The sequence below is a fragment of the Rhinichthys klamathensis genome, unplaced genomic scaffold, assembly GCF_029890125.1.
Source record: "Rhinichthys klamathensis goyatoka isolate OS25496 unplaced genomic scaffold, OSU_Roscu_1.1 h1tg000370l_1, whole genome shotgun sequence".
Taxonomy (NCBI): Eukaryota; Metazoa; Chordata; class Actinopteri; order Cypriniformes; family Leuciscidae; genus Rhinichthys; species Rhinichthys klamathensis.
This window is the reverse complement of record NW_026606878.1, coordinates 125,711-152,500: the sequence shown is the minus strand read 5'-3', so window position 1 is coordinate 152,500 and position 26,790 is coordinate 125,711. Positions and strand designations below refer to the sequence as shown.

The 26,790-nt window shown below is 40.1% G+C and overlaps 1 protein-coding gene across 1 annotated transcript in view; it reads left to right on the top strand.

Moving 5' to 3' along the window:
• erc1b (ELKS/RAB6-interacting/CAST family member 1b) overlaps positions 1 to 26,790 on the top strand; it is a 198,416-nt gene that overhangs the window by 68,980 nt on the left and 102,646 nt on the right. The window contains exons 13-15 of the mRNA XM_056233411.1: positions 6,941 to 7,076; positions 17,434 to 17,565; positions 22,405 to 22,458. Of these exons, the coding sequence (XP_056089386.1) occupies positions 6,941 to 7,076; positions 17,434 to 17,565; positions 22,405 to 22,458 (322 nt within the window). The remainder of the gene's footprint in view (positions 1 to 6,940; positions 7,077 to 17,433; positions 17,566 to 22,404; positions 22,459 to 26,790) is intronic.

Below are 26,790 nucleotides of genomic sequence, written 5' to 3'. Positions count from 1 at the left end.
GGTACTGCGCCCAAACAAAATCTTACTGAAAGCTCATTTTTTGAGATATCAACCCAAAATTTGAAACACAACTTGTTCAGATTTTTGGCTTTGATTTTTCTGCAGTTTTAGAGTAGCCCAGGTTTTGGAAATATAGATTTTATATAAAATATGAATAATTATTTTTTTTACATTGTACATTTCCATAAACTCAAACTTCTATAACTTTTTTTCTGTTTCACTTTCTTAATTTATTTCACTTCTACATAAATCTGCCAAATGTCTTCTTTAAAACAAGACCAATCTTACGTCTATATTCCAAAGCATTCTTGAATTACAACCATTTATGTTCGAAATGTGCATTTTCATGTCTATTCAAAAAAAGGGGGGTGACAGTTAACAGGTTAATCACTTTGCACACAATATTAAAATAATTTTCATTAAACATTAACATACAGTATTTTTATTTTGTCAACTTATATGAAGAGTTTGGTTCCAAAACGCTATAAATCCAAAATTGTTAAATTGAGAGAAAAAGGCATTTTCTTTCCCAAAAGACTGTTTGTATGAAAACTGTCATTTTCTGTTTCAAACTGTAATATATCATTATGAGTTTGTAATAACATAAAAAAAATCAAATCCATATTTTGATTTTAAACATTTATTAAACAAAGACTTTTTTTTCTCCAAAATGCAATATATCCATAACACGTTTTTCCCCAAAATGCTACAAATCCATTGGGGAAAAGGGGAAGAAACAGGGCAGCGAAACACGGCGGATATCACGTTTTGTTAAAAACTGATTATCGAACTTTGAATAGAGAGTAAATGGGGAGCTTGTTTTGGCGGTAACTTGATTTTGCGTTTGCGTCAAAATTGGCGTTTATCGCGTTTTGGAACCAAACTCTTTATATATATAATATATATGTAGTATATAGTATCTGTCTATGTAATGTATAGTATTTTGTCATTCCTCCCTCTGTTTTTCCTCTCTGTACCACCTCTGCTCTGTTTGTGTAATTTAAGTCACCGTTACTCATTCTGGAGAAGGTAGAAGGCTGTATTTCTGGGTTGTGTCTCATTATTGTGGGAGGCTGTTCTGCTGCGCTGGTCTGTTGGTGTCGGTTCCTCCGGCAGGTGAAGGCCACAATCCCACACTGACAGGGAGGTCTGCTTCTCTGGGCCTGTCGACGAGTGCATACGATCCGGCCGGCTCGGGGAACACCTCCGCCTGTCTGTTGTCTCTGTGTGCTTTCCAGTTAGCTTTGGCTGGCCTGGCCTCAGGGCCGACCGCATGATTAACTAGATTAGTCGAGGGCCGGAGGGAATCGTCCGCTCCACACAGGGTGATACGTAAGAGACGCAGGGACACCCCATCGTGCACCTGGCCGCAAAACGTTCTCACAAGCCAAAGTCTATTAGGCTCGAAAAGTTAGCGCTCGCCACAGACAGAACTGTGAAAATGAGTCCCGCTATCACGCAGAGGCTCTTGCCAGCTCTCCTCCACCTGCTGCTAGAGAAATGGCCACAGCCTGCGAAGAACCCACATTTCCTGCCTTTTATTAGTCCTGAGCTCACGAACATATCCTGAACGCCAGGAAGGAGATTTCCGGCCAATATAAAGACACAATTGACATTAAAGGATGGCTTCGAGAGGGATGAGGGATGGAGTAAACACACACACTCAAACAGTCTTTGATGGTGTTCCACTCTGTTCTCTGCTGGTCAAACAGGTCGTGGTTGTGATAAACAGAAAGATTTTGTCCTAATTCAACCTTTCTGCTGTTTATCCCATCCTGGACTGTTAGTGTGGGCACACTTATGTGCAATTCTGTGAAAAATGACATCAAAAAGTGGGCCCAAAAGGCTTGGATGAAAACCCGGTGCGGTAACCATCTCCAGCCTTCTGTGTTGCGCAGCCCGCTCATAAACGCTCGCTGGCTCCGTAACATAAGACTCCTTTCTCTTTTCTACCCAGAATTCCTCATAACGGCATGATGGATTTATTTCTTCAACATTGATTTCCGTGTGCATTCATCTCAAAATCGCACCCAATTTTACCATTGGGTCTTGTTTTATGTTATTAAGTGTCAGGTGCGATTGAACTTTGGAATAACGTTTGCTTTAATGCCCGCCGGGCCTCATTTCTCCAGTTAAGTGACCGCAGAACGTAATTGTTTAGAAATGTAGGTTCATATTATTTTGAGAAAGGAAATGTTGAAAGAGCGAACGTTTTATAAGAAGTCATTTTAAGCTTTTGCACTTGAGGTCTGGGTTGCTTTTTGTTTTTCTAGCTTGACCTTGCAGCGGTGGTCATTCAACAACATTTGCTTTTGCCTCGTCATGGCTTTGGGATGTCAGAAAGTACATGTCCTTCCCTGGGGCCTTAATTTGGCTGAGTGAAAAGGACTTTTTTTTATTTCGTTTTTTGAGGGGTGTTTACTGGATGCAAGTTTCAAAGGCTTCATTATGCAGAAGTTTAGAGCATCTTTATAGCTAAAAGTTAACAAACTTTCTGATGTTTGCTCACACACTCAAGCCGATATCATGAGAATTTCAAAGTGCTTTCAAGCCTGTGAACATTGCCTGAAGCTGTTTTGTATATGAATTATTAATTTAAAGATCTAGATGAATTACTATTTTTGATAAAATTCCAGGGTTTGAGCTCTGTGAAGATAAGATTCATTAAAAAGTGTTGAACTTTCTCCAAAGCGCAATCCATTTTTACCTGTGTCCAAGTCTGCGTTTTTTTTTATTTTAGGTTTATATGTTATGTTTTGATGTATAATTAGTGTATTTTTCCTCTAGACAACCTCAAAATTGTGCTGAAAGATTATTTTCTTTCTCTCCCTCAGTACAGTGCCCTGTCATAGACCTGTTTACCTGTGTTTCATTTTTTCCACTCATTTTAATGTTGCTTCTCTCGTTGCCTGAAGCCACACTAGTACTCAAATGTAGTATAGTTTTCCTAGTATTGATAAAATGGCCGCTAATGCAACTTAAAGCTCAGTACAGAGAGGAGGAAGATGACAGGGGGTTACGCATGTGATCCAGAGTTTTATTTAGAGGAAAGGAAAATGTTGGCATTGGGAAAATTGACAAAGAAGGCCCTGTAAATGGGGTCTCTGCCCTTGCACACGTGCGTAGTTGAGTTCAGTACACAGAGATGTTTCCATTTAGGTTTGTGTGTTAGCAAGAAAGTGAGACATTCTCTTCAAAAGTCTCTTGTATTTATTTCTGTTTTTTACAGAACCGTTCAAAAGTTGGTGTCTGTAAGATTTGTTTTTGACAAAAGTGTTTGACTGAATGCTCACCAAGGCTGCATTTGTTTGATCAAAAAACTGTAAAAACAGTCATTTTGTGAAATGTTATTACAATTTAAAATAAAAAAATTCTGTTTTAATATATTTTAAAAGTATAATTTATACCTGTGATGGCAAAGCTGAATTTTCAGCATCATTACTCCAGTCTTCATAGTCACATGATCCTTCAAAAATCATTCTAATATGCTGATTTGTTCAAAGTTCAAAATAACAGCATTTGAAGTAGAAATCTTTGAAACATTATAAATATATTTACTCTCACCAATCAGATGAATGCATTCTTAGAAAAAAATAAAACTCTTATATTTTAGAATTTTCAGATATTTCATAATGTGTATTCAAATTAATACAGATATTAATATTCTTATTCAGATTTTTAGAAATTAGAATATTGGTTTAATCTGATTAGGTTAAAGCATTTACACTTCCATAATCAAAGTTAGAAGAGTCATGTATGTTTGTGTGGTTCAATATTTCACTGTTGGACATAAAGCAGAGCTATATTTTGGGTCCGTTTAAGGAATCTTTGGAATGGATATTTGATTTAATCTGACGGGATGGGCTAGATTAGAGTGTCACCATCACTTGTACTGTATCTGAAGTGAAGCTCACTGGAAATATTGGCATGCGTGCTGGTAATATCAACCCCACAAAGCCTTCCTTTCAGCAAGGTTTAAGAATCGTGTTTTTTTTTTGTTGTTATATTCCTGCGCCATCATGCTTTTATCACAGCATATCAAAAATACCAGAACGACTGGCGAATTACATCTGAATTAGATGTCATCGTTTCACTTTATTGTTGTAGAAGCATTTCCCTCATGAACTCTGTGAAATGGGGTTACCTATCCCATCACATCAGAGCTCAAATGGAGACATATAAACATATAATCAAAACCCTGAATAAAGGCCTGGCCTGCAATGCATAAAAACAGTCAGCTGCTTATTGCAAGTGTAGCGGAGCCAAGCAGATGGCTTGGCCTCTTCTGGAAACACCAAATAGGAACATTCCAGTATATTTATGACCTGTTACACAAACTCCCTTGAGCACACACACAAAGTCTTTCTTTTGCTTTGTTATATGGTCATGTTATCTTCGAGATGGTCTTTTGACAGCACATCTTGCCTGATGTTTCCAAACTCCAGGCACTTTTATTAGATTTTTTTTTAATAGCCATCAAATTAGCAGTGTTGGGGAAGCTACTTTGGAGCTGCGACTTTGCAGAGATGCTCATAAAATAGTCCCAACTACAGTCAAGCTACACTGGGTCCGAGTAGTACTAGTTAAGTTGCAAACTAAATAATATTTCAGAAAGTATAATTGTCAGATGGTACCATTTAATTCTGCAATTACACCATTTATCTGGCACAAAACACCAGAGCTAACTAATAAAACTGTAAAACGTGTTTATTTAACTGAGCAGAAAACATTGTTTAAATAAATATTTCGGGGTCTAAATGAAATGGTGAATCATTTAAATGAATCAATGAATTGTTTGTTTAAATCAGGGAATTGTTTAAATAAATCAGGCAATCGTTTATTTAATCAGTGAATCGTTTATTTACATGAACCATGTGAATGAACTGATTCACTACAATAAATCCGATTTCCCAATGCAACATTTGTGAGAGAGGACAGAGTTCACTCGGCTGTGGGTGCAGTGATAAAAATGTGATGAAAAATGCAGTGATGTAGCTGTTTGTCATGCTACACCAATGCTTATTGGGAAAGCTACATAGTTTTGAAAGCAGCTGTTGTGCTGTAATGAATGTGTAGTCAAGTTAGAAGATGCTTTTAGTCATTTACTCCCTAACAGTGCAAGCACCTATTGTGTTCTGTGTGTTTCGAGCCTCAAGACCTCAATTCTGTTTGCGCTTGCAGCAAATTATGGTTATAAAAAATATTGAAAAGAGCAGTGGATGTAATAGTAGTAGACTTTCCCTCTTCATCGCCTACGCTCTTGTCAACACGCCTTCTGATCCTGCATGGCTACACGCTACGGCCTCACATCCCAGAAACACGCGTTCATGTACAGTAAAGAGAGGAAAGAAAACGATAGAAAAAAGATAGAAACACACTAACACCAGTCGTTCCTTTACTAGTATTATGTCACCTGGCTAACTCTAACCCCAAACTTTTGTATGGCAACTGTTAGCTGATGACTAGAGTTGTGCTAGTTTCTGCAACAGGAGCCAGAAGACTGTGGCTTTCCTCTGGTACTTCAACACAGAGACTCCACTGTGCTCAGGACAGCTCATCCAGAAGAACGATCAGGTTCTAGTGCCGCAGCGGCTTGGCCCGATTTCTCCAAGCCTTGTTCGGCGTCACCTTGCTTCAGTGAACATGCTCTTTACACTGCTTTTTACTCCAGAGTACTAGCCGAATTGGGATGCAGGCGTTGTGCGAAGCACCTTGGTTCTGCTTTCCTGGCACATGTAGACATGGCTTGTCATATCCCATAAGCCCCCATAATAACTCTTCAATTACTTTCCCGTATTGTGTGTCTTGGGCAATGCACTTTGGTGTCAAGGGGGGCCGAGGGAGGTCTTTCCACAACGCTGTGTTATTACTCATTTAAAGACATTGGTGTTGGCATAGTCAGTGGTACATCTGTTCTGCAAGGCATAGGCGTACGTTTTTTTAATTCTTTTTGATCAAGTCAAGATGGTGAACAGTAACCGATCCTGGACGCCACGCTGCCAGTGCACAGTACTCCGATGCCGGCCACGTAAACAGGAAAACTCTGGCGCTTGTTGGGACCGAATGACCCCAGGATTTAGGCCTGTTTGATACAACACTTCTCAGAAATGAAAACCGCTTGAATGCTCTTTTAATTTAAATATTCCTTTGTTTTTGGTAGTGCTTTGTGTTCCTGTGGGTTTCCATGCCACAGCAAATGGAGGAGGGTGAAGGATAATGAGAAAAATCCCAGAGCATAAACACAAACATAATGGCGTTTTCATTTGCAGCACAGCTTGATCTGTGGAGATCAGTTCTGCTCCCTTTTGTTGTCATTTCTGATAAGCTACCTTATGGCTCCTCTCATTGACCCTTCTGTTTGTACTTGACTGCTTGTATGTGTGCAAAAGAAGAAGAAAAAAATCTCTTTGAAGAAAAGATTTTTGATTCTAATTGTAGCATTTAATATTTAGTTTTTTGTTCCATTTTATTCTGAATGGAATTATGCTTATTCTATTCCACAGTAATCTTCATTGTATAATCCATACTATTTGAAAAACAACAACAACATTGTGCATTATTATTATTTAAATTTTTATTTTTCCCCATTCCTAATTAATATACAAAGCTTGTTATTATATATTAAAATATAGCTACTTTTTACATCGAACTCACGTTAAATGTAGGTATTTTATCTAATTTCATCAAGCATACAATAGTACTTTGTTTTATTTATTTATTTATTTTCAGAATGGAATAATATACGTTAGAGTAATGTTCATTGTATACTTCATACTATTTATTAAAACTTTGTATTATTTCATAATGTGCTTATTTTACATTCTGCATACTTTTTTTGCAGCTTTAGTTGCTATATCCTGAACATACTGTTTCCTGTATCCATCCACCTCTATGTCCATCTGTGCATGTCTGACAGAAATCTGTTGTTTTGTCACTGCAGGCATATGAAAGACCAAAGCAAGAAGGTTGCCAATCTGAAGCACAAAGAGCAGGTGGAGAAGAGCAAGAACGCCCAGTTGATGGAAGAGGCTCGTAAGAGAGAGGATAACATCAGCGAGAGTTCTCAACAGGTCCAGGTAAAGTACACGTGACATTTGTTATTCACAGTTATTTGATTGGCTGAGCGACATTACAAGAGTTTCGATATTTATCCCTACGGATCTGAGATGTTTCAGTGTTTAAATCGCTGCGTCTGTTTGTGGCGTTCAACACCAGACCTCATGCTTGTGTGATGTTGCCTAATTGAAATGCCGGATGAATCTCTGTTCCCTGTAATGGATTTCAGAAGATTTTACACACATAACCACTGAAATCTGACGAGAGCAGTGGCTGTTATAATCTTAACATTGAAACTTAACCCATAATGAGGCCAATCAACCCTTTAAGAGGGTCAAAGACCCCTCAAAAACCATGAGTTATTCACAATAGCTCAAACCTTTGTGCAGTATTTAAAGGTTTTCCTTTTGTGCTGCCTAGAAATGTGTCTCTTCAGAGTGATCTGTCTTCTGATTATATAAGTTTGGATGTCAGCTCCAGTTCCTCATTTGAGAATTGCTAGGATTCTTCTCAGGTAAAGAGCGATCTCATGTTTCCCTCATCCAGACCGCATTCACGCACATCCTGACCTTGTGTCCTCCTCTCATTGTGAGCTTTGGATTTTGGAAAAAGAGAAGAGGAGAAAATAATTGAACGATGAAATAGGACACAGTTGTTCAGTGCGACCGCAGGAACTATTTTTGAATTTATGGCTTTGTGATAGTGAAGAAGAAGCGCCAGCGTCGGCATCCAGGTATCGGAGTGTTTAGTTTAGATTTGCGAATACAAGCTACCTCATCTGGGCTGATGTAACTTTCACCATATTGACTTTTTTAGCCCCAATTTGACAGGATGGTGGTCTGTGGTGGTCTTTCCCGCTCTTCTGGAGTCAGCAGTTAATGTCTGTGAGAATCTCAGTGCAAAAAGTCCCAGTTTTTACAGAGGGGCTGTTTTTACGGTGGGGCTGTTTTTCCTCTTTGCCGTAGACCTCTGGACAACAATGCCACAGCGGCCCTCCCTCTGTTGTGGTTTTCTGTGTTTTTCCTGGCTGTTGGTTTGTTCTTTCGATCATTCTCCGTTTTCACATTTTCCTTGTTCTGTGTCATGTGTTCTCTGTTTTCGTTCGAGTTCATATGCTATATTTCTGACAGCAGGATTGATGTGCTATTGGACTTCGACCTGTGGTACCCGGCGACTGGAGCGTCAGTGTTTTCGTGCGCAAGAGTACGTGTTGTGGTCTAAGAGAGCTCATTTATGACTTCAGGGCTCCAGCTTCCTCCGTGGGGTCACGTTGCCGCAAGCCCACATTGTGGCTTACGCTCCCCCGTTCGAAGCACCCTGATGCGGCTGCATCGCGGGCCTCGTCTGGAAGCGGCGACAGCTGCTTCCTTCAGCCAAGACCATCAACCGCCACCTTCCCCCACAGGCACGTCACGATACGGCTTTGAGGCCCTGAGACTCTAGATCAGGCGAACCCTGAGCTGATGTGCACACGCTATTGGACGCATCAGGCGTGTTTGGAAGGGAAACCAATTGTTGTTGTTTCGGTATGGTTACAGTGGTCCTGCTCCAATCAGTTGGTCAGGGTAAGCTGAGAGAGAGGTTAGCCCAGGACAGCAGAACAATCCTCTCTCTCCTCGCAGCACTGACCCGGCACTAAAAATGGCTTTTTCAATCAATTAAGAAGGTTTCCATTGGAGCCCTGAGGTGGGATGTGGGGTGGTCAGTCGTGGTTAAGCACCAGAGCTGCACAAACATGTTCAGAATAGCAACTATTGACTTTGGAGAAGGTTAGATGGTCAGAAGAAAGGTCTTTCGCTTCTTTTTTCGAGTTTCCTGCTGGTGGCGTGGTGCTGCTTCCACATGATTTGATCCAATCAGTCCTCTAATTAGTGGTGCTTTCTTAGGCAAGGATCACTGTAACTATTCTAGCAAACCCCTAGTCCTTAATATTAAACTTTGGTGTGTAACGCATGCTCTTTAAATGAATCAGACTTAAAATCGTACTGCTTGAGGATGTGAGCTATTACTTTTGCTCTATTTTGACTATTCCTATTTCAGGGCAAGAATTTACTCCCTTTCTACTAAAATGATAGAATTTGAATTAAAAAACATTCTAAACTTAGTTTTGAATTGCTAACTGATAACTAACCCTAACCCTGGGCCTGTAAACAACTTCCAAAATACTCCAATCAGAACTCCCTAGCAATCAGATGGCGACATGTCTTTTTGATGGGCAAGTATGAAAATGTCAATGTCTATTTAATTAAGTTTAGCTGTTAGTTTCCATAGGACGATCAAATGGAATGCAGATGCTGCATGTGCAGAGAATTGCAATGCAGAAGAGTGTCTTTGATCAACACCCCTCAAGAGCGTGACTTTAACCTCTTCTGAATCATCCCTATCCTTTTTCATTTATCTCTCTAGTCTGATAAAACAGGAGATGGGTTTTAATAGGCCTCCACATCTCTTTAGTGTTTCCGAGACATTTTCCGCTGGATACCGAGTTCCCAGACGTGCAATACGTACTGGATCATCAAGCGTACCTCTCCCGCCGATCAAATATCATCAGCCTGAAGAAATCAAGACTTTCGCTGGGAAACGGAGAGAAGCAGGATGGAGAAAGACAGCGGGGGAGAAAAGATGACATTATAATGAAGCCCAGTAAATACCTGTTTTACTGCGTGGTTGAGTCTGTTCCCTTTTACTGCACAGTCTCACTGTGAGTGCAGTGGCAAATGCTCTGACTCTCAGCATGCCCTGTGACCAGAAGGCCCCACTGTAGCCCGATCTCCACCTTGACCGGCCTTCTTTGAAGGTAAAAAGGCAGAATAAATTAAAGAGAAATTTGGGAAGAAAATAGACAGGTCAAAGAAAGAAAAGATACATCCAGTCAACATGCTGCAATTCAGAAAGGGTGAACATATTCCACTACATACTTTGTGCAATCATCAAAGCAAGCTCAGAAAAGGGTTTCCCCCACAGATGCAGTGTGTGTACTTATCCAGAGAAGCCATTATACTGGTGCCGGAGCGCCACACATTACGAATGGCGATAGAAAGCCATAGGTCTTCTGTTTATAAGTCTCCCAGCCCCTTTTATGTTTGGCACATTGTGCTCTCATGTGGTTGTAAACATCAGCACTCAAATGCAGAGAGCTTAGAGTGACACCTTTAGTGTGCAATTATGGAACAGTATTTTATAACATTTGGTGAGTTAGGGATCATGCTGTTAAGTTTTCTTACAAGCACCAGTGGTCTTTTGTTTTTGCACACTTATGAAAGCCTGAATATATCTGTAAGGTAGGTTCGATTTTATAAAACTATCATAGCATGTCTGACAGTAAAAGAATCCAGAAAAACCTGTCAACCTCAGTATCAACACGTCATCCTCACCTATCCTTAAACACATTTATATAAAAATGTATGTGCCAGGGTACAGATCTGCAATTATGCAGCTTCTTATTAGTCTTTCTCTTTGTGTTCACATTTGCTGGCGAATGAAAAGATCTGACAGGTGATAGCAACACACTGGAGTTAATAAAGCCAAAGTGCTGGAGGCGAATCGCAGGTTTATGGCCCTTTTTAAACACACAGATATAAAAGAGTCAAACAGGAGCCTTTTATGACTCGTTGGCCTGCCGACGCTGCTTTTATTGAGGGGGAACATATTACTGTCCCTGGGGGGGAGGCCTTTTTTCATCCTAAATGTCATTTTCTCAACCTGCCATAACAGACTGGTCACAGTGCAATATCTAGGATCCATTAGAAAGCCATAGTTGGCATAGGACAGTCTTAGCAAATGGGATACAGTGAGCAAACCTGGTTTTCTAGTTTTAGCTGGTCTTTTGTTTTGTGCCTTTTTTGTTTGTTAGGTGTTTTTGGACATTTTAAAATGTGCTTTAAAAGGCTAAAACCAGCGAAGTATGCTATTTTTTTTTCAGCAAGGAGCTGTTATGATTCTTACAAATAGCTTGTGCTTGACCTAACGGTGAGTTGTGCGTGTAGAGGAACCATCTTGGGATTAGATGTTACATTACTGTCTCTGGCAAATTAGCGTTGGCAGCTTCAGGTTTAGGACTTTTTTGATTTCTTGAGGTCTCTGTGGAATGTTCTTGAATGTTCCAGTCTGTCTTCCAAAACCTCCAAAGACTGACGAGAGATCAGGCTCTAGCGGTAACACTGAGCAGAGGTGAAACAAAACTGCGGTAAAAATCTGCCCGACAAGGTCGTCATCACTAATGCGGTGGCGAGAGCCATTCTCAACACTCAGAGGGAAACGGAAAGAGAGAGAGGTAAAGCGAGGCTGAGATGGAGAAATGGAAATGGCGCAGGAAGAAAAGCAAGAGGCGCAGTGTACTTCACACATGAAAGCCTTGATTCTGCCACTCATCACCTCTCGAGCGCGAACAGGTCAGGAGGGAGCTAACAGACGCCAGTCGTGAGACTGACACACCAAAGCGCTGTCAGAGAGGAACTCTGGTAAACGCAGACTGGAGAACAGCAACTTTATTGAGCTGTGAGATTCAAGAGCACCTTGTTTGGTTGTAGGGAAGCAATGGGCTGCAACAGTTTGATTTATCTGGTGCATGTTAGAGATGGTGTGCTAGCATGACTGCCCAAACAGTCGAAAGGAAGGAAATGACATTTTCTCTGTGGGCTTTCCCAAACTTTTTTTTGTCCTTTTGCATTTTGCTGAGGAGAAGACAACAGCGCTGAGTTTCTGGCCTCCACCAGAAAGCGTATGACATAGCAGCCGTTGAATAATGAATGGTAGAAATCTCAGCGCTCAACATTACAGCTAGGAGAAAGGAAATCCTGGCCTAAAATTAAAAGATCGTACTGCTTTTATTGGCAAGGACATCATCTGATTGCTTTGCTAAGGAACGTTTATCCACATTAGATGGATGCGACAGAAAAATAGCCTGACTGGAGCTAAACAAACTAAATTTACTATTCCCCCTTTTTCTTGATGTATTGACATACATTGCAAAAATGACTTTGAATGAGTTTTTAATTGGTGTGTTTTGACCTAAAAAATGCATTTCCATTAGCATTGATTTTATCTTGAATATAACTTTATTTGGTCTTTGGTAAACTACAGTTTTGAGGAGGAAATACTCAGCAATGGTCTTGACTGATGAATGTGCACATGGTTTGTCTTAAAGCATATTAAAAACAGCACAGACATATAAACAACATTAAAAACTTGATTTTCACCACAGGGGGTCTTTAAAACAAGATAGAAGGTCGGCCCAGCTAACAGGGAACATTCTGGCGAAGGTTTTCTCAGTCATGTACAAGGTTTTCCAGTAATGTTAATAGAACGTTTGATCAAATTTATCTGGTCTTAAACAATGTTCTCAAAACGTTAGAACAAAAACATCCATGAATGATGTTACTTATACATCATTCATGGAATAAAATGTAAAAAAAAAAAAAAACAGTTTGATATTCATCAAGAACAATTCAGATAACATTCAAAAGTAACTTTTCCATAATGTTTGCAAAATGATAAAATGGAATGTTTCTTTAACATTCGCATAACCATAAAAGGTTTTTAAAATGTTTAAAATAACTTGATTTTTTGAATGTTGAGAGAACATTCCAAAACAAAGTTTTCATAACTTAATATTTAACAAAACGTTCTTAGAAAATATTTTTGTTTGGCTGGTTGTGCAGTAAGACAAAACACACTAAAGATTAATAAATAAAATAAAAAAGCTAAAAATGTCTTATGCAGTGTTGCTGCTTAGATTTTTTTTTAATATTTTAACATAAAACATAGAAAGAAATGCTCATTAAAAATAGGCTTTTTTGCCGTGTATGTTATTGCAACACAAGTTGGCAAATACTTTGGGGGATTTTAGTCTTTAAGGAGTAAAGAGCTGAGCTTGCATGACTAGAAAACAACTGCCCTAGGGTGTTACCCAGATCCAAAATGGCCGCCAAGTGAGCTGACTTGCTTAAAACAAGACTTTTCATTCACAGAGCTGCACCATCTGATACCCATCAGCCCCATATGTAGGCCCTCCACCCCTTCAATCAGCACAGAGCCTTGTTGTTTACACCCATCTTTGTTCTGATACATCTCAAGTCTTTCTCCTCCTCCTTATGCTAAGTATTTAGCCTCAGGCCGTGTGGGACGTTCTTGCTCTCATTCTTGTGTTTTTTGTTTTTTTGGGTCCACTGTCATGTACATAAACTAGTGTCTTTGAAACTGCCCCAGTGGCTTCCCTGCTGAGGGCAGAATTTCCCCGCAGAGATACTTTGATGATAATGACTTTATGCTTTGAAGAGCCTGTTTTATGACACGTTGTGCCCAGACAACCGTTATCGTTCAATGCAGTGATCACAGGACTGTGAATTAAAGGTCAGCTTCCCACCACCAGAGGCAGAGGGTGGAGAGACCTGAAGGTCTAACACACCTGGCCAATGTTTTTCCTGATGCTCATCTTTTTTTTTTACTCCTCATAATGGGTGTTTACGCGTTTACTCTAAAGAGCAAACACAGGGTCAGCTGTGCCACTCTTTTCTTAAAGGAAAAGTTCACTCAAAAATGAAAATTGTGTCATTACTTACTCACCCTCAAGTTGTTCCAAACCTGTATGAGTTTCTTTCTTCTGTTGAACACAAAAGAAGATATGTTAAAGAAGGTTGGGAACCAGACAGTTGACTGCACCCACCCATTGACTTCCATAATAGGAAAAGAAAAATACTATTGAAATCAGTGGGCGCCGTCAACTGTCTGGTTACCAACATTCTTTAAAATATTTTTTAAAGTGTTTATAATATTTTATAAAATATGAATATATATATAATATATAATTTACAAATATGAAATGATTTCTTAATCATAGGCAGCTGTATAGCTTGGGCTTTTTCTAAAATCATAATCATACACCATTTGGTAAATTTAGGACATAACACGATTTATACACTGACACATCTTACCTCACTCCCCCTACATCAAGCCGTCATCTTGATGTAGAACATGCGGAAAGCGGTGTAAGATGGGGAGAGAGAGAGATGTAGAAAGACGGAGTTGGAAGATGCCGGAAAGGGCTCGCTTCAAAGAACCACATCACAGGAGGTTATAGAAGTGAAGTAAACAGTATTCGTAGCGCTCAGATCTGCAGTAACCACAGCACCCAGAGGCTTGATATCCAGCTCTCTTGGGAGCGTTTCAAAGCCCTGTTTTGAGCTCGTCATGGAAGCTTAGATTTCTTTCTGCTTGTCACTCACTTTAATTCCCTCCTCTCCTGGCCTTCTTGTTATTGATTGCGTTCACAAATTAACAGCACTCAAGTTTATTGTGGCCCACTTTCAGCTACTTCCTTTCAAATTTTCTACCCTATGATTGTTCACAACGTCTACTGAACTCGCATTGGGTTTGTTGTGTCTCTCGACTCTAAAGAGTCAAAACTTAATTAATACGGTCCAGTCTGGCAGAGAATTTCATTGTAGTCCGCCTGTGCGGCAGCCTCAGTCTCCGTGATTTCAGAAATCCATTTCAACTCAAACCAGATCCAGGATCGGGAGCTTGGGATCAGATGGTGGCGGTAGGGGAATCAAATCCGCATGTTCTCATTTCTTTAATAGACTTCCAAGGTCTTTTTTTATTGGGCCTGTTTGTTGGCGTATGTTGTTTGATGTTACCATGCTTTTGGCCGTCTTTTACGCTTTCCCTGGCCAGGAAGGATGGACACCTGCTGCTCCATTCCGGTTCTTTTTTTAAACATTTGCGATTCCTCTCTCTCGCACCTAGAACGATACAGAAAAATCCTCCCGCTGGGAAAATGTATATCATCATCTCATCTTTAATGGACATCTGCTACCAAACCCTTCACTTTGGCTATGTCTTTTCTTAGACTTTTAGCTGAGGTCATCCTGCTGTTTTTGGATTATTTTACATAATGCCCTACTATGACCTAAACTCGTCACCCTAATGAACTGCTGAAACCGCTTGAGTCAGTTTCTGTCTCCGTGTGTCCTGGGATGGTGCTGCGACACTACGAACACATTTTTCAGTTCCGTTCCTTCCAAAAAGAAGCCACAGATGGGAACAAAACGACCTTGTGTTGAATTAGGACACCGCTGGTTGAATATTCGTGTGTGAGTGAGCATGCTAGACAGCTGCAAGTCATTCTGCCCCAACTGTGTGAGCTGAGCTTTTGTTCTTCAGGCTCGTCCTGCTCATCTCCTAATTGGTTGTGCAAGCCGCGGAGAGCTGGGCAGATTCCCCAGCGAGCCCCACCCGAGCCCGGACGGTCCCTACGGTACAGCATGTGGCTTTGATTTGTGGCTTCCCTGAGGTGTCTCCTCCTATCATCTGTGTGGTTTTGGCACCAAAAGCATTACCGTAATGAGATATTGACCGAGCAAAAAGGATTACTGTCGCTTTAAATCAAACCAAAGTGATTGCGGTCTGCCTGCGAGAGGAAAGCGCAAGCTAAATATGGTCAAAATAAGATAGAAGAGAGAGCCTTTATACCACATGCTGTGATCTGTACCCCCATCACCCTCCTCGTGTCCTGAACTTCCTGTAATTGCTGACCTTGGTTACAGAAAAATCCTGCCGATTCAACAGATGCATCTGGTTATCGACATTGCTTCTTGTTGCAGGAATTTGTGGTGTGGGATTCCAGATGAGAATGATGAAAATGGTGTCTGGGATTGTGTGCATCAAGCCTCTTTTCTTGATATTGAAAGTTGAGGCATATAGTTGGAAGGAATTTTAGTGACAAAATGTTCAGTCTTATAATTACATGTTGTCAAAATGTTTTGAACGAATGCAATGTCAATTATCCCCAATTATATCCCTGAGAATAAATGGAATAAAGTATATCGTGAAATAAAGTATATCCTGAATATAAATGGCTTTGGATAAAAGCGTCTGTCAAATGCATAGAAAAATAAAATAAATCAATAATGAAACATCAGGTTAAAATCAATTTAAAAAAAAAATCCTTCACAGTCAATTTTGCAATTTTGACCTGTTAAGCCAAAATGTTATGAACAAATGAATTCTGTATCAATTATACCTTACTTACATATAATGTACATTTTTGTAACTTTAAACCAAGGGTTCAAATTAGCAGGAAATGCATAGGAAAATAATGTATCGCATGAAAAGCAGTTGCTTTAGATTTAAAAAATGCATGCCAAATACGTAAATGTCAAACTAAAAACTTTAATTCTCCGCCATGGTTAGTTTTGCATGCTAGCATTTTTGTAAACATTTTAAAACCTCCTGATTTTTCTCTCAGGATTGTCTGGAGCAGGGTGACAGATGCATCTGGTTATTTGTGTACCTTCACATTGCCTCTTTTAGCAGGAATTTGTGGTGTGGGATACCAGATGAAAATGTTCGCTGTGATCATCGGCGTCTGGGATTGTGTGCAACAGGCCTCTGTCTTCATATTGAAGGCTGATGCTTTTAGCTGGAAGGCAGTTTCTCAGCATGGAGGCCATTACCACTGTAGAGCTCCATTTGAATGAATGGCAGTTTGTGTGTATGTGTGTGTAGCGTCTGTTTGCTCTGTTGTGTACGTCAGACTGCATGTTTGTAGAGGTCTGTACTAAGTGCCTCAGGTCTGCCAAACGAGTCAGGACTTTTGTAGCCGATTCTGAAATGTGGGGGGAAAATGAAATGTGAATGTTTCTTGAAATGGAGCAGCGTAATGAACTCAAGACTGTTCCCATATTCAGCACCGCTCTGGCGTTTCTCCACGTATCCCACAATGCCTATTCATTTGAGTCCCTAACCATTGCGTTCTTTCGCTCTCTAGCACACTTTCAATCTGACTTTTTCTCTGTTCATCATTTTTCCCTCTGTTTTTTCAATTTCCGAATAAAATCAATCGCAGGCGTTCGCGATAACTAGGTTTGACCCCTGACACTGTTGTACGTGTTTGCCCGAGCAGAGAGTAGACGCTTGAAGTTATGTGATTTCACTCTTGACTGGCGAGACATAGATCTGCGCCGTGTCATCATGGGAGCAGACTGTACATGAGTCACGTCCCTGAGACGGACAGCTTGGGTTGCCCTCAGTTACCGCAGTCCTAGTATTCATAATGTTTATACCTCACATGCTGTGAACTGACTGCAACTGGTTTTCTCAGAACTACCTGCTGCTACACTTGTTCATTATTAAGGGTCATTTTCGATGTGCATGTGTACTACCTTTGAACAAATCTCTTATCAAATAAAATTTCAAAGTCAGATTAAATAAAACAACCATATAATTCAATTTCATTTAAAAGGCAGTTAAGTCCAGGTATTGACCTGTACCTGACATTCTACAAAAAAATCTGTATCAGTAAAAAGTTTTGTCAGTTGTACTTGATAGCATTTTGTTGAATGATAACAACATATTATTAAATGTTTTTTCCCCCAGGATTCTCTGCAGCAGAAAGACGACCGCATCGAGGAGCTGGAAGAGGCCTTGCGTGAGAGTGTACAGATCACGGCCGAGAGAGAAATGGTGCTGGCACAAGAGGAATCTGCTCGTGTAAACGCTGAGAAACAGGTGAGAAACAGATGAAGCCCAAGGGTCATTAACATGCCAGTAGTCTCTCTCTTTGTTTTTTGGACTGCACATATTGTTCACTTTTTTTTTTCACATTCAAATCATTTTTATTTAATACTTTGTGCCTTTTAATTTGAGTCCGAATAGGAGTTGTATATTACGTAGAAAAGTTTTATTTTATTTTATTTTTATTTTTTACAATCCATTACAGCTTTACTCCAGCTCACACTCCAGGAGATGTTTGACAACATTTTGGATAGTTATTTTGCACCTTTCTAGCCAGTTGGCAACAAGATTAGGCTTGGAGCAGCCAGCTTTGGCAGTATTGAGACTTCAGCTATCATAGTCCTTAGCTTTTCAAGTGTGATAAACAGTCATGTTCTCTGGTAACGTTATCCAATAATGGTTCTAAAGAGCTTCTGTTTACTATTACAACGAGGACTGTGATGTGTGTCATGAAGCAAAATGTGTGCGGTAACATCAATGTGGTGCTAGCCAAATCCTACGGCCATCTTTCCATTGTGGAAATGTCCACTTCCTCTTCCTCCCAGTTAAACATCCTGTCCAGTGTTTACACATAACTGTATGCATATCCACACAAGGCTAGCATCTCCCAGACTGGGTTGTAATGGCTTTTGCTTGGCGAACGTATCGCTCCTGCTAAAAAGCCTCCTTCACATGGCTCAGGAATCGGTAAAAAAGACGGCCTGTCACTGCACATCACCACACCAGCAACTAGAGCCGTGCCAACCGTCCAGATCCATGCCAGCGCTGCATCGCCGTGCCAGTGGTGAACATTCATGTGGCATGCATGGGTTACATGTTTGTGTCTGCAGTCAGTCTTCATTTAGAACATAAATAAGCTTTGTGTGGCCTGCGTGAGGTCTGCTAACTTTGGTCCGTTTCAGTTCATCCACATAGAGCGTGAGCACCTGAGGAACGGTGTGTCTTTCTTAGCATTTGTAAGCAGGAGTTCAACTGTGACTTTGGAGGTAGGGGAGTGAAATATCTGGGAAAATATATCTCCTCTACCCAAGTCCACTTAAAGGGATAGTTCACCCAAAAATGAAAATTCATCATTTACTCATAAGCTTTGGTTACTCTTCCAAGCACAAATTAAGGTATTTTTAATATAATAAAACTTCTGTTTCTGTCGCTCCATTAAAAGTCTAGGCAACAAGTACTTAGAAGATCCAAAAAGGTCATAAAGGAGTTGTAAAATTAATCCATATGTATCGAGCGGTTTTATCCACACCCCGTGAAGAAATATATTGAATTTTGGCTTTTATTCACACACATACATAGAACGCATCACACGCTACAACAAACCTCATTGTGCATCTCACACAAAATAAAAGCCTAAATTAAATCTGTTCATTATATAAAGCTATTGTATCATTTCAAAAGACTTGGTTTGAACCCCTCGATTCGAATGGATTTGTTTTACAATGCATTTATGAACTTTTTAAATCTAAGTTTTGGTTACCTGGACTTTCAATGGAGCAACAGAAATAGTCATTAAAAATAATTTGTAATAAGTTTTACGGGTTGTTTTTTATTATTATTATTGGGTGCGTTATCAATGACCTTGAAACGTTTTGTTTTTTTGAGCAATTAAACTCTTTAAATGGAGACCAAATGTGTGTCCTGGACTAGGACATATTGGAAATCGATTGAATTGACAAATAAACTGCAAATAAATTGGTATTTGATGATTTGAAGGTGCTGGAATGCCTTACCCAGGTTGTTCTGTCCCAATTGAACCTGTTTTTTAAGGCATCAATGTGTATTGCTCCACAGTCCAGCTGTCTTTGGAGCCCTGGAGATAGCATCAAACTCCTATAACCTTCTCCGAATGAGTCCTCCCTGAATCGGAAACACAAGCAGCCAGTCAGCCTTTGAAACGGAGCGCAAAGCAGCTGCCAAAATCTTGCTTCCCCTGTACCTGAATCCCTGAACTTTTCCCTTTCCTTTCTCCTTCTCTGTCCATCTAACTTGGCTCAATTGAGAAATTCATTTTTAAACCCTTAATGGTTTATTCAACCTTCTGTGGATCCTGGCGCCCTGCCGTTTCCTTCCTATTCTTTCTATTTTCTAGAGATTTCGCATGGCTGGCTGAGCATCGTCCCAGTGTGCGTTGCAGTCTCAGGAACGTATCGTGGCCTAGAGTTTCTTCACCGCCGGGCGGACCTCCGCTCAATCCCCCGGAGGTTAATTAGAGCCAGGGGCTGAGGCGGGAGCCAACGCTGCTGCTAAGCCTGGCCGGCCTCCTCATTCGGGCCCGGAGAGAAGAGGAAATGGGGACAGTACAAGTGCCACCCTCCGGAGCCAGTCTCCACGCTCATTACCGACGTCCCAGCCACATCAAGTCTCGCTACATGCACTCAGGATATCGCCATTAGAAGTTCCTCCCCACTCTGGCACCTGTTATATAAGAATGAACTCATATTCCGGGTTACATATTTTAGGAGTTATGAGCTACATGATTGGGGGAGAAAAATGGATGGCAGCTTGCCTCGCTGGCAATTGGCAGACATGTTTTTAAATGCTTAATTTGTGGTCCTGCATTAAACCATGCAAAATCTAATTAGCTTCACACACACACACACATGTTTTTCCTTACGCACACACAGAGTCTCTCCTCTGCTATTTAATTTACATCCCTGCATTGCTTCACCACACCCTCTGTTGTGCCAATCATATGCAAGCGTTCGTCTTTAGCTCTGTGTTCAATTTCCTCCAATAGCTGTTCATCTCATTGTTCGCATTGTGCAGAGCACATGTTGGACCGAGCACAGTGCCTGTACAAATTTCTGTCATTATGTTGGTCTTAAATGTATGGGGACGGGGGCGACTGCTCTTTGTTACGCTGACATAAAAGCGAGCCTCTGGCCAAAAAAGAGGCCGTTCTCTCTCGTCAAACCATGTGCGTCCGTTGAGCTCACTTTAAAGATCTGTGTGAATGTGCACTTAATTTGAGAGCATGGGAGAGCTACAAGTTGTTTGCTCCATTCATGCAGCTAATGAAATTTGGAAATATGAATCCAAACATGTTTTTTTACAAGGCCATATTGGGCCCTTCTCTCTTGTACCAAGTCTGGAAGATTTCTGACAATTACACAGGTCAGTGTGAATGTCTTCTGCTAGAGTGCTACTATTCTTCCTTCTTTTTTTAATGAATAGATGACCACAAATGAACATGGAATTCTGTCATTATTTACTCACTTTTATGTCATTCCAAACCCATATGCAATTTTGGTAACATTTAAGGTTCAATTTGTTTAGATTATTAATGCATGATGTATTATGAATAAACAAGGAACAGTTTCTTCAATTTTACAGCATTTATTTATTTTGGTTAATATTAACTTATAAATATATATTAATATAATTTTATCAACCCATTTTTCAACCCATGCATTAATTTGGGCATTCATGCTTGCTTTCTCATCTCCCAACAGGCATACAACAGGTTGTACATGCATGATGTTTTCAATCAGTTCAATTTAATTTAATGCATGTATATAAAGACAAAGGAAAACAACAGTCCCCCAAATAATTGGTATACTTATTTATTGTACTAATACATTTTTGACATTTCAAGTTATGGACAGACATGAAATGAACAATGGTATATTTATTAATTAAAATTAAGCTATATTATTAAATGCTGTAAAATATAGCCTAGTTGTTCCTTGTTTGTTGATACCTAATTCATTACTTTTAACGAATTTACCTTATTGTTCAATTCTCAGTGTGCAGTAAGTCTTTTAAAGCCATTTTATAGCTTTATGTGACAAACAGACTTGAATTTAAGTCGTTACCTCTGCCATTGAAGTCGTATGTACCCCTGAAATTACATCATCACACCAAACGGCATTTGACGAGGTTCTTGCGTGTCTCGTGATGTCATCATACTTGTGGCATGTTTGATTTGAGAGCTGCAGCTGAGAAGATTGAATAATGGCATGGAACAACATGAGTAAATGATTTTTCATTTCTGGGTGAATTAGTCCTTCAAGTTTTCCCCCTATTTTCTCACTCCATCTTCCTGTCAGTGATGATATTTCAGGAGTGTTGGCTGCTGTATCAGAGGAGCTGGGTGTCAAAACAGGGTTTTCTCAGTCCATTCAGTTTGCTTGTTTAGCAGATGAGCCTGTCTTATTTTAGCTGATGCTTTCATGAGCATTATTGTCCTGCCAACTGCTTTGAGTCGTGTGCTAGTAAGGGCAAATGTGGTCGCCGAGAGAAAAAGGGGGGCATTTTCTTCCTGCACAGGGCCCTCGGTGTGCAGTGACACCAGTCACTCTGTCCCAGCTCAGGATTTACGGCCGGGATGTACGAAAGCGACCAGCCGCTCATGCGGGGCCAGTGAAAACGTTTGCCCAAGACCACATGAAAACATGCGTCCAGTCTCCAGACATGATTCAGCAGCGAAATGACATACTTCATAACCTTCCCTGGAGGCAGTGGACCAAAGAAAGCCTCAATCTCTCTGCTCATGTTGACCGGGGATGATGGGATGTCTCGAAACCACCCTTCCTCTTTCACCACAAGCTTCCCCCTTTCCCCTACCGGCCTGACCCAATCCCGTATGGATCTCTTTTCCGCTCCGAACCTGTTCTTGCTCAGATGTTTTGCTGTTGTCTTGCTGGATCCATGGTTACCATCCTCTTTCTCTTTCTCTAGCCCCTCTTCCTCTGCTTCCAATTTTCAATTTGCGTGGTTTGTTTCAAACTATTGTTCTGTTTTGCTCTGTTCTGTCTCTGTTCCCTCTGACTTTTTCTATTATTCTTCTTTTTCTCTATTTCTTCTCCATCACTCACTGCCTGTGCGAAGCGCTCTCATGACCTAATGCATGACTCCGGCCGCGCTGGCTTAAAGTGGCTCAAGGTATGGCTCGATTAATGTTTTCTTTCTTTTACAAGGAATGATTTGAGTTTTGTGCTTTTCATCAGTTTCGCTGCATCTCAGTGACCTTTTTGTCTCATTTAGATGGGGGTGTTCGACAAATGTGGCTTTTGGTCCTGATCCAACCCAAACTTTTCCAAATAGGAAGCTTAACCACTGACAGAGTGCAATTTATTGACTGTTCCCTGAAGATGAGCTCTATCAGATCATTATTTTATGTGGAAGGCCTCTCTTATGCTTTCCCCCTGCTTTTTTTCCATTATATTGGGAAGTCATGCTCATTTGCGTCTGTCTATCAGGATAAGTTATGTTTTGATTTAACTTTTATGTAGTGCGTCCAACACAATTCTGTTTCTGCTGTGGGAAGTTCAGTTTCTCCATTGCATGTAACTTTAAATACTTGTTATATAAACATGCGGTCAATAGTTATACTGGTAGTTAAGGCGCAGTTCACCCAAAAATCAATGTTTTGTCATAATTTACTTATGTTGTTTTAAATACGTTTGACCGACTTTCTTATGTGGAACATAAAAGCAGATGTTTAGCAGAATGTCCAAGCTGCTCTTTTCTAAACAATAGAAGGGACTAAGGATGGGACTGTCAAGCTCCAAAAAAAACACCATAAAAGCATCATATAAGTGGTCTCATATGCTCTATTTCAAGTCTTCTGAAGTCATATGATAGCTTTGTGTGAGTAAAAGACCAAAAATCAATTTTAACATGAGGAATGATTTTTGGGTGAATTGTTTATCCAAAAAAAGCGTAAATAGGCAGTTTAGACACGTTAGCTCACTCTTTGCCTGAACCAGTCAAGTCACACTGTCAAAATCTCAAGCAACCAGTCCGATTCACAGTCAGTTCTCACTCCATACTGCAGGGGGCAGCGTGACGGCAGAGGTCTCCAAGCTATCCAGGCCAAAAACAGACATGGAAATTAGTCAAAGAATAAATAGCTCTTACAGCTGCCGCTGCTCTTTCTCAAGTTTGTATTCAAGCCATCGTCAGAAACAGCCTGGATTTTTATGATAAAACTTTAGAGGGAAATAAAACTCCCTCCTCTGCTAATATTCCCAACCAGCTGAGATCCAGACACAAAGATCAGCACCCAAAACACAGCAAGATCCAAAGACCAGCTTGTTGAAATTGGCTTTATGCTCACCGTTGCTCGTTTGGCAGCCGGGGAGGAGAGAGTAGGAAGAGACGGATGAGGAGAAGGGGAGAGAGAGCAGGAGAAAAACAGCACGCTGCTGCATTAAGCACTTTTTATTAGTGTTATGTTTCTGCTCCGAGCATCTGGGTTAGTCTGGATATCTCTCACAGGAGGTGATTAGAAGCTTCAGAGCTCGGCACGGGCTGAAGAGAAGGCCCTGATCTAACGCCCACCGTGATCTCACCACCTCAAGTGCACATCAATAACAAACCAATATGAAGTCTTACACTGACAAAAGTACCACTGTTATTGCCATGTTTTTAGAACATGGACTATGATTGTGGTACAGTATACCTTTTTTTGGACACTTATGCCTTTGTATTCTTTGAAGTACAAATACCATGGGATGCAAATATGGTAATCAGCCAGCACCATGATATATGCTAAAGTACCATGGTATTACCATCTTATACCTCTTAGTTTTGTGTATGGGTCAGCACTTAATGAGGATGGGTAAAAATGAGCAGAATTTTGTTCCACTGACCTGCATCTTGCATTGTCCGTATCTGTATTCAGTATATGCTGTCAGATGTGATGTCATTATTCTAACATAACTAAGGGTCTGTTTAAGCAGAACTCGTTTTTGTGGTTAAAATTAAGAGCATGCAACGTTGTAGTTACAGTACGTTGTCAGTTACCAAAATTACCAAAAAAAAAGTAAATATGTAAGTGGTGTATTTGTCAACCGGGAAGGATTTGCAGGTATGCTCATTCTATTCATCAAGATTAGTGTCCATATGTTTTATTAACAGTTCATAGTAGTATTGTGTATTTACCATGGTAGTTTCCGTAACCTTAACCCAAAATACCACCAATTTTTCATTTTTGATGACTGCGGTAGCTCATACCTATATTGTATTAAGAAAATCTAATTTGAAACTGCTATATAATAGCCTTGCCTTATAATACTGTTTATTCATCAGTGTCAGGGAAATTTTTACAATCTATGTGTATTTTAAGTTAAGTGGGACGTTACCATTTTTGAAAAATCAATTTTCTTGGTTCAAATTCCTAAACATTTAATTCACAGCTTAATAACCATGGGTGGCCAAAAATGTTGGTCCCATGGCCAAACCAGTGATGTATGCTTTATACATTACCATGGTACTGTCACAGTACTTTTTAAGTTTAGAATCTGCATCCGTCACCATTTCCATGCAGATTTCATTGGCTATTTTCTGCAGACATTTTGAACATAATATTCCCCAATTTTCTCCCTTGTACGTGGTTGAATTGCCCCTCAACACATTTTTCAGCGATAAGAGCATCCCTTGTTTGTTTTGTTTTTTTGAACAGGCAATGCTTTTCTTTGTCTATTTTATTCATTCAGATTTCTTTGCTGATATTTCCTTTTGGTGCATTGCATTTACCTATTTCTGTGTTTCTTTCTCTCTTGTTCTGCTCTCTTGTAGTGCAAAGAGGCAAGTATACTGCGCTCTGCTTCATTCTTTGCTTATGTCCACGTGCATTCCCTCATCTGATGAGGCATATGTTCCAGACCCTCTGACCCTGCTTCAGTTTTTATTTTTCCCCTCTTTTCCTGTTCTTTTTATCACTCTTCTCCTTGATCACTGACAGATCCTCTTCCATCCCCCAAGGCCTGTTTCTGACACCGGTTTTAAGCAGCCAGCCTTAAATTAAACAAAAGAGGAGAAAATCACTGTTATCAATTCCATAGACGGTACGTCACAACTGATGTGAGCAATTACTCCAAGTCGTAAAAACACTTGCAGAGGCTGAAGCCGGACTGTGAAGATTGGTTAAAGGACGTGCATCTTGAACGCTTTGATCTGTACTCCTCGTGCCTTACTGGTTCAGGTTCCCAGTGTGAGAAAGGAAGTGGTGTTATCATCACCCAGTGAAGTGCTCAATTTTTCACACCCGAGGTGTCATAATTCACTGCAGCGTTTTTTTACGACTTGACTAACATCTGAGGTTAGTTTGTACTCCCCTGAGAAAACAAGCGCTGCATGCCACCTTGTTCTTACACACACACACACACACACACCATCCATTTTTCCATCACAAGAAAGTCTTTGCTAAAAGCAGTGTTTGCATTGTTTTTAATATTTCTGCTCTGCTTTAATATTTCATGTCCTAATTCTAGTGATTGACGAGGAGGATTCCTTGCATTCTTTGCAAGGGGATCATATTTAGGGGATCCTTGGCATTAAAAAGTTGGAAAACCAATTAAAAAAATCATTTAAATATTATTTTTAACTCTATTTGTTTATTTGTTGTTAATATTTTATTATATATATATATATATATATATATATATATATATATATATATATATATATATATATATATATATATATATATATATATATATATTTTTTTTTTTTTTTTACTGTTGATTCAATAGCAGCACAGTAGTTCAGAAAACAATGTTTTAGTATGGTGTTCCATCAACATCGATGGAAGGAGGTCACAGGACTGGACATAAAAAGGGGATCCGGTTCTGAGTAAGAACCAGTTCTTGATTCCACACTACAGTATAAAGTTCTAGGAATCATAATGTCTATGACAACTTATGTAGGCTTTACAAATTTGTGTGTGTGTGCGATATTTGGCTTTCCTCTCAGTCTGCCAAGCCTTTAGTCAGACCTTTAAAATCTGTTAATTATGTCCTAATGAATGACTTAACTCAATGGCTTTGCGAATTTTGCTCCAGGCGGCGCTTACTAAATACTTTTACAGTAAAACTGACCAAGCACACTGTAAATTCATTCGAATCCATTTGTTCCAGATGATGTTTGGTCACCGAGGATGGAGTCAGTTTGGATATCTCCCCTCAGGGCACGGTGACACCATATCACCTCTCGCACATCCTGGACTGATTAGTTAACCGCTCCGCTGCCGCTGTGTGTGTACGTGTGGTTGCACAACAGCGGGAGATTTCGTCAGATTTTTGTGTGCTGTTGAATGAAAATTGTGCAGAGTTCTCACGGTTCCGTCTTTGCCCCCCCTCACCTCTCATTGGCTGCTCTGTTTTAACAGACAGACCTGTTGCCCCGCCCTCACCACAGGGTTACCACTGGCAGTGAAACTGATGCTGCCAGTGTTTAAATATTTATTTCTGCTCATACTAGGGGGCCTGA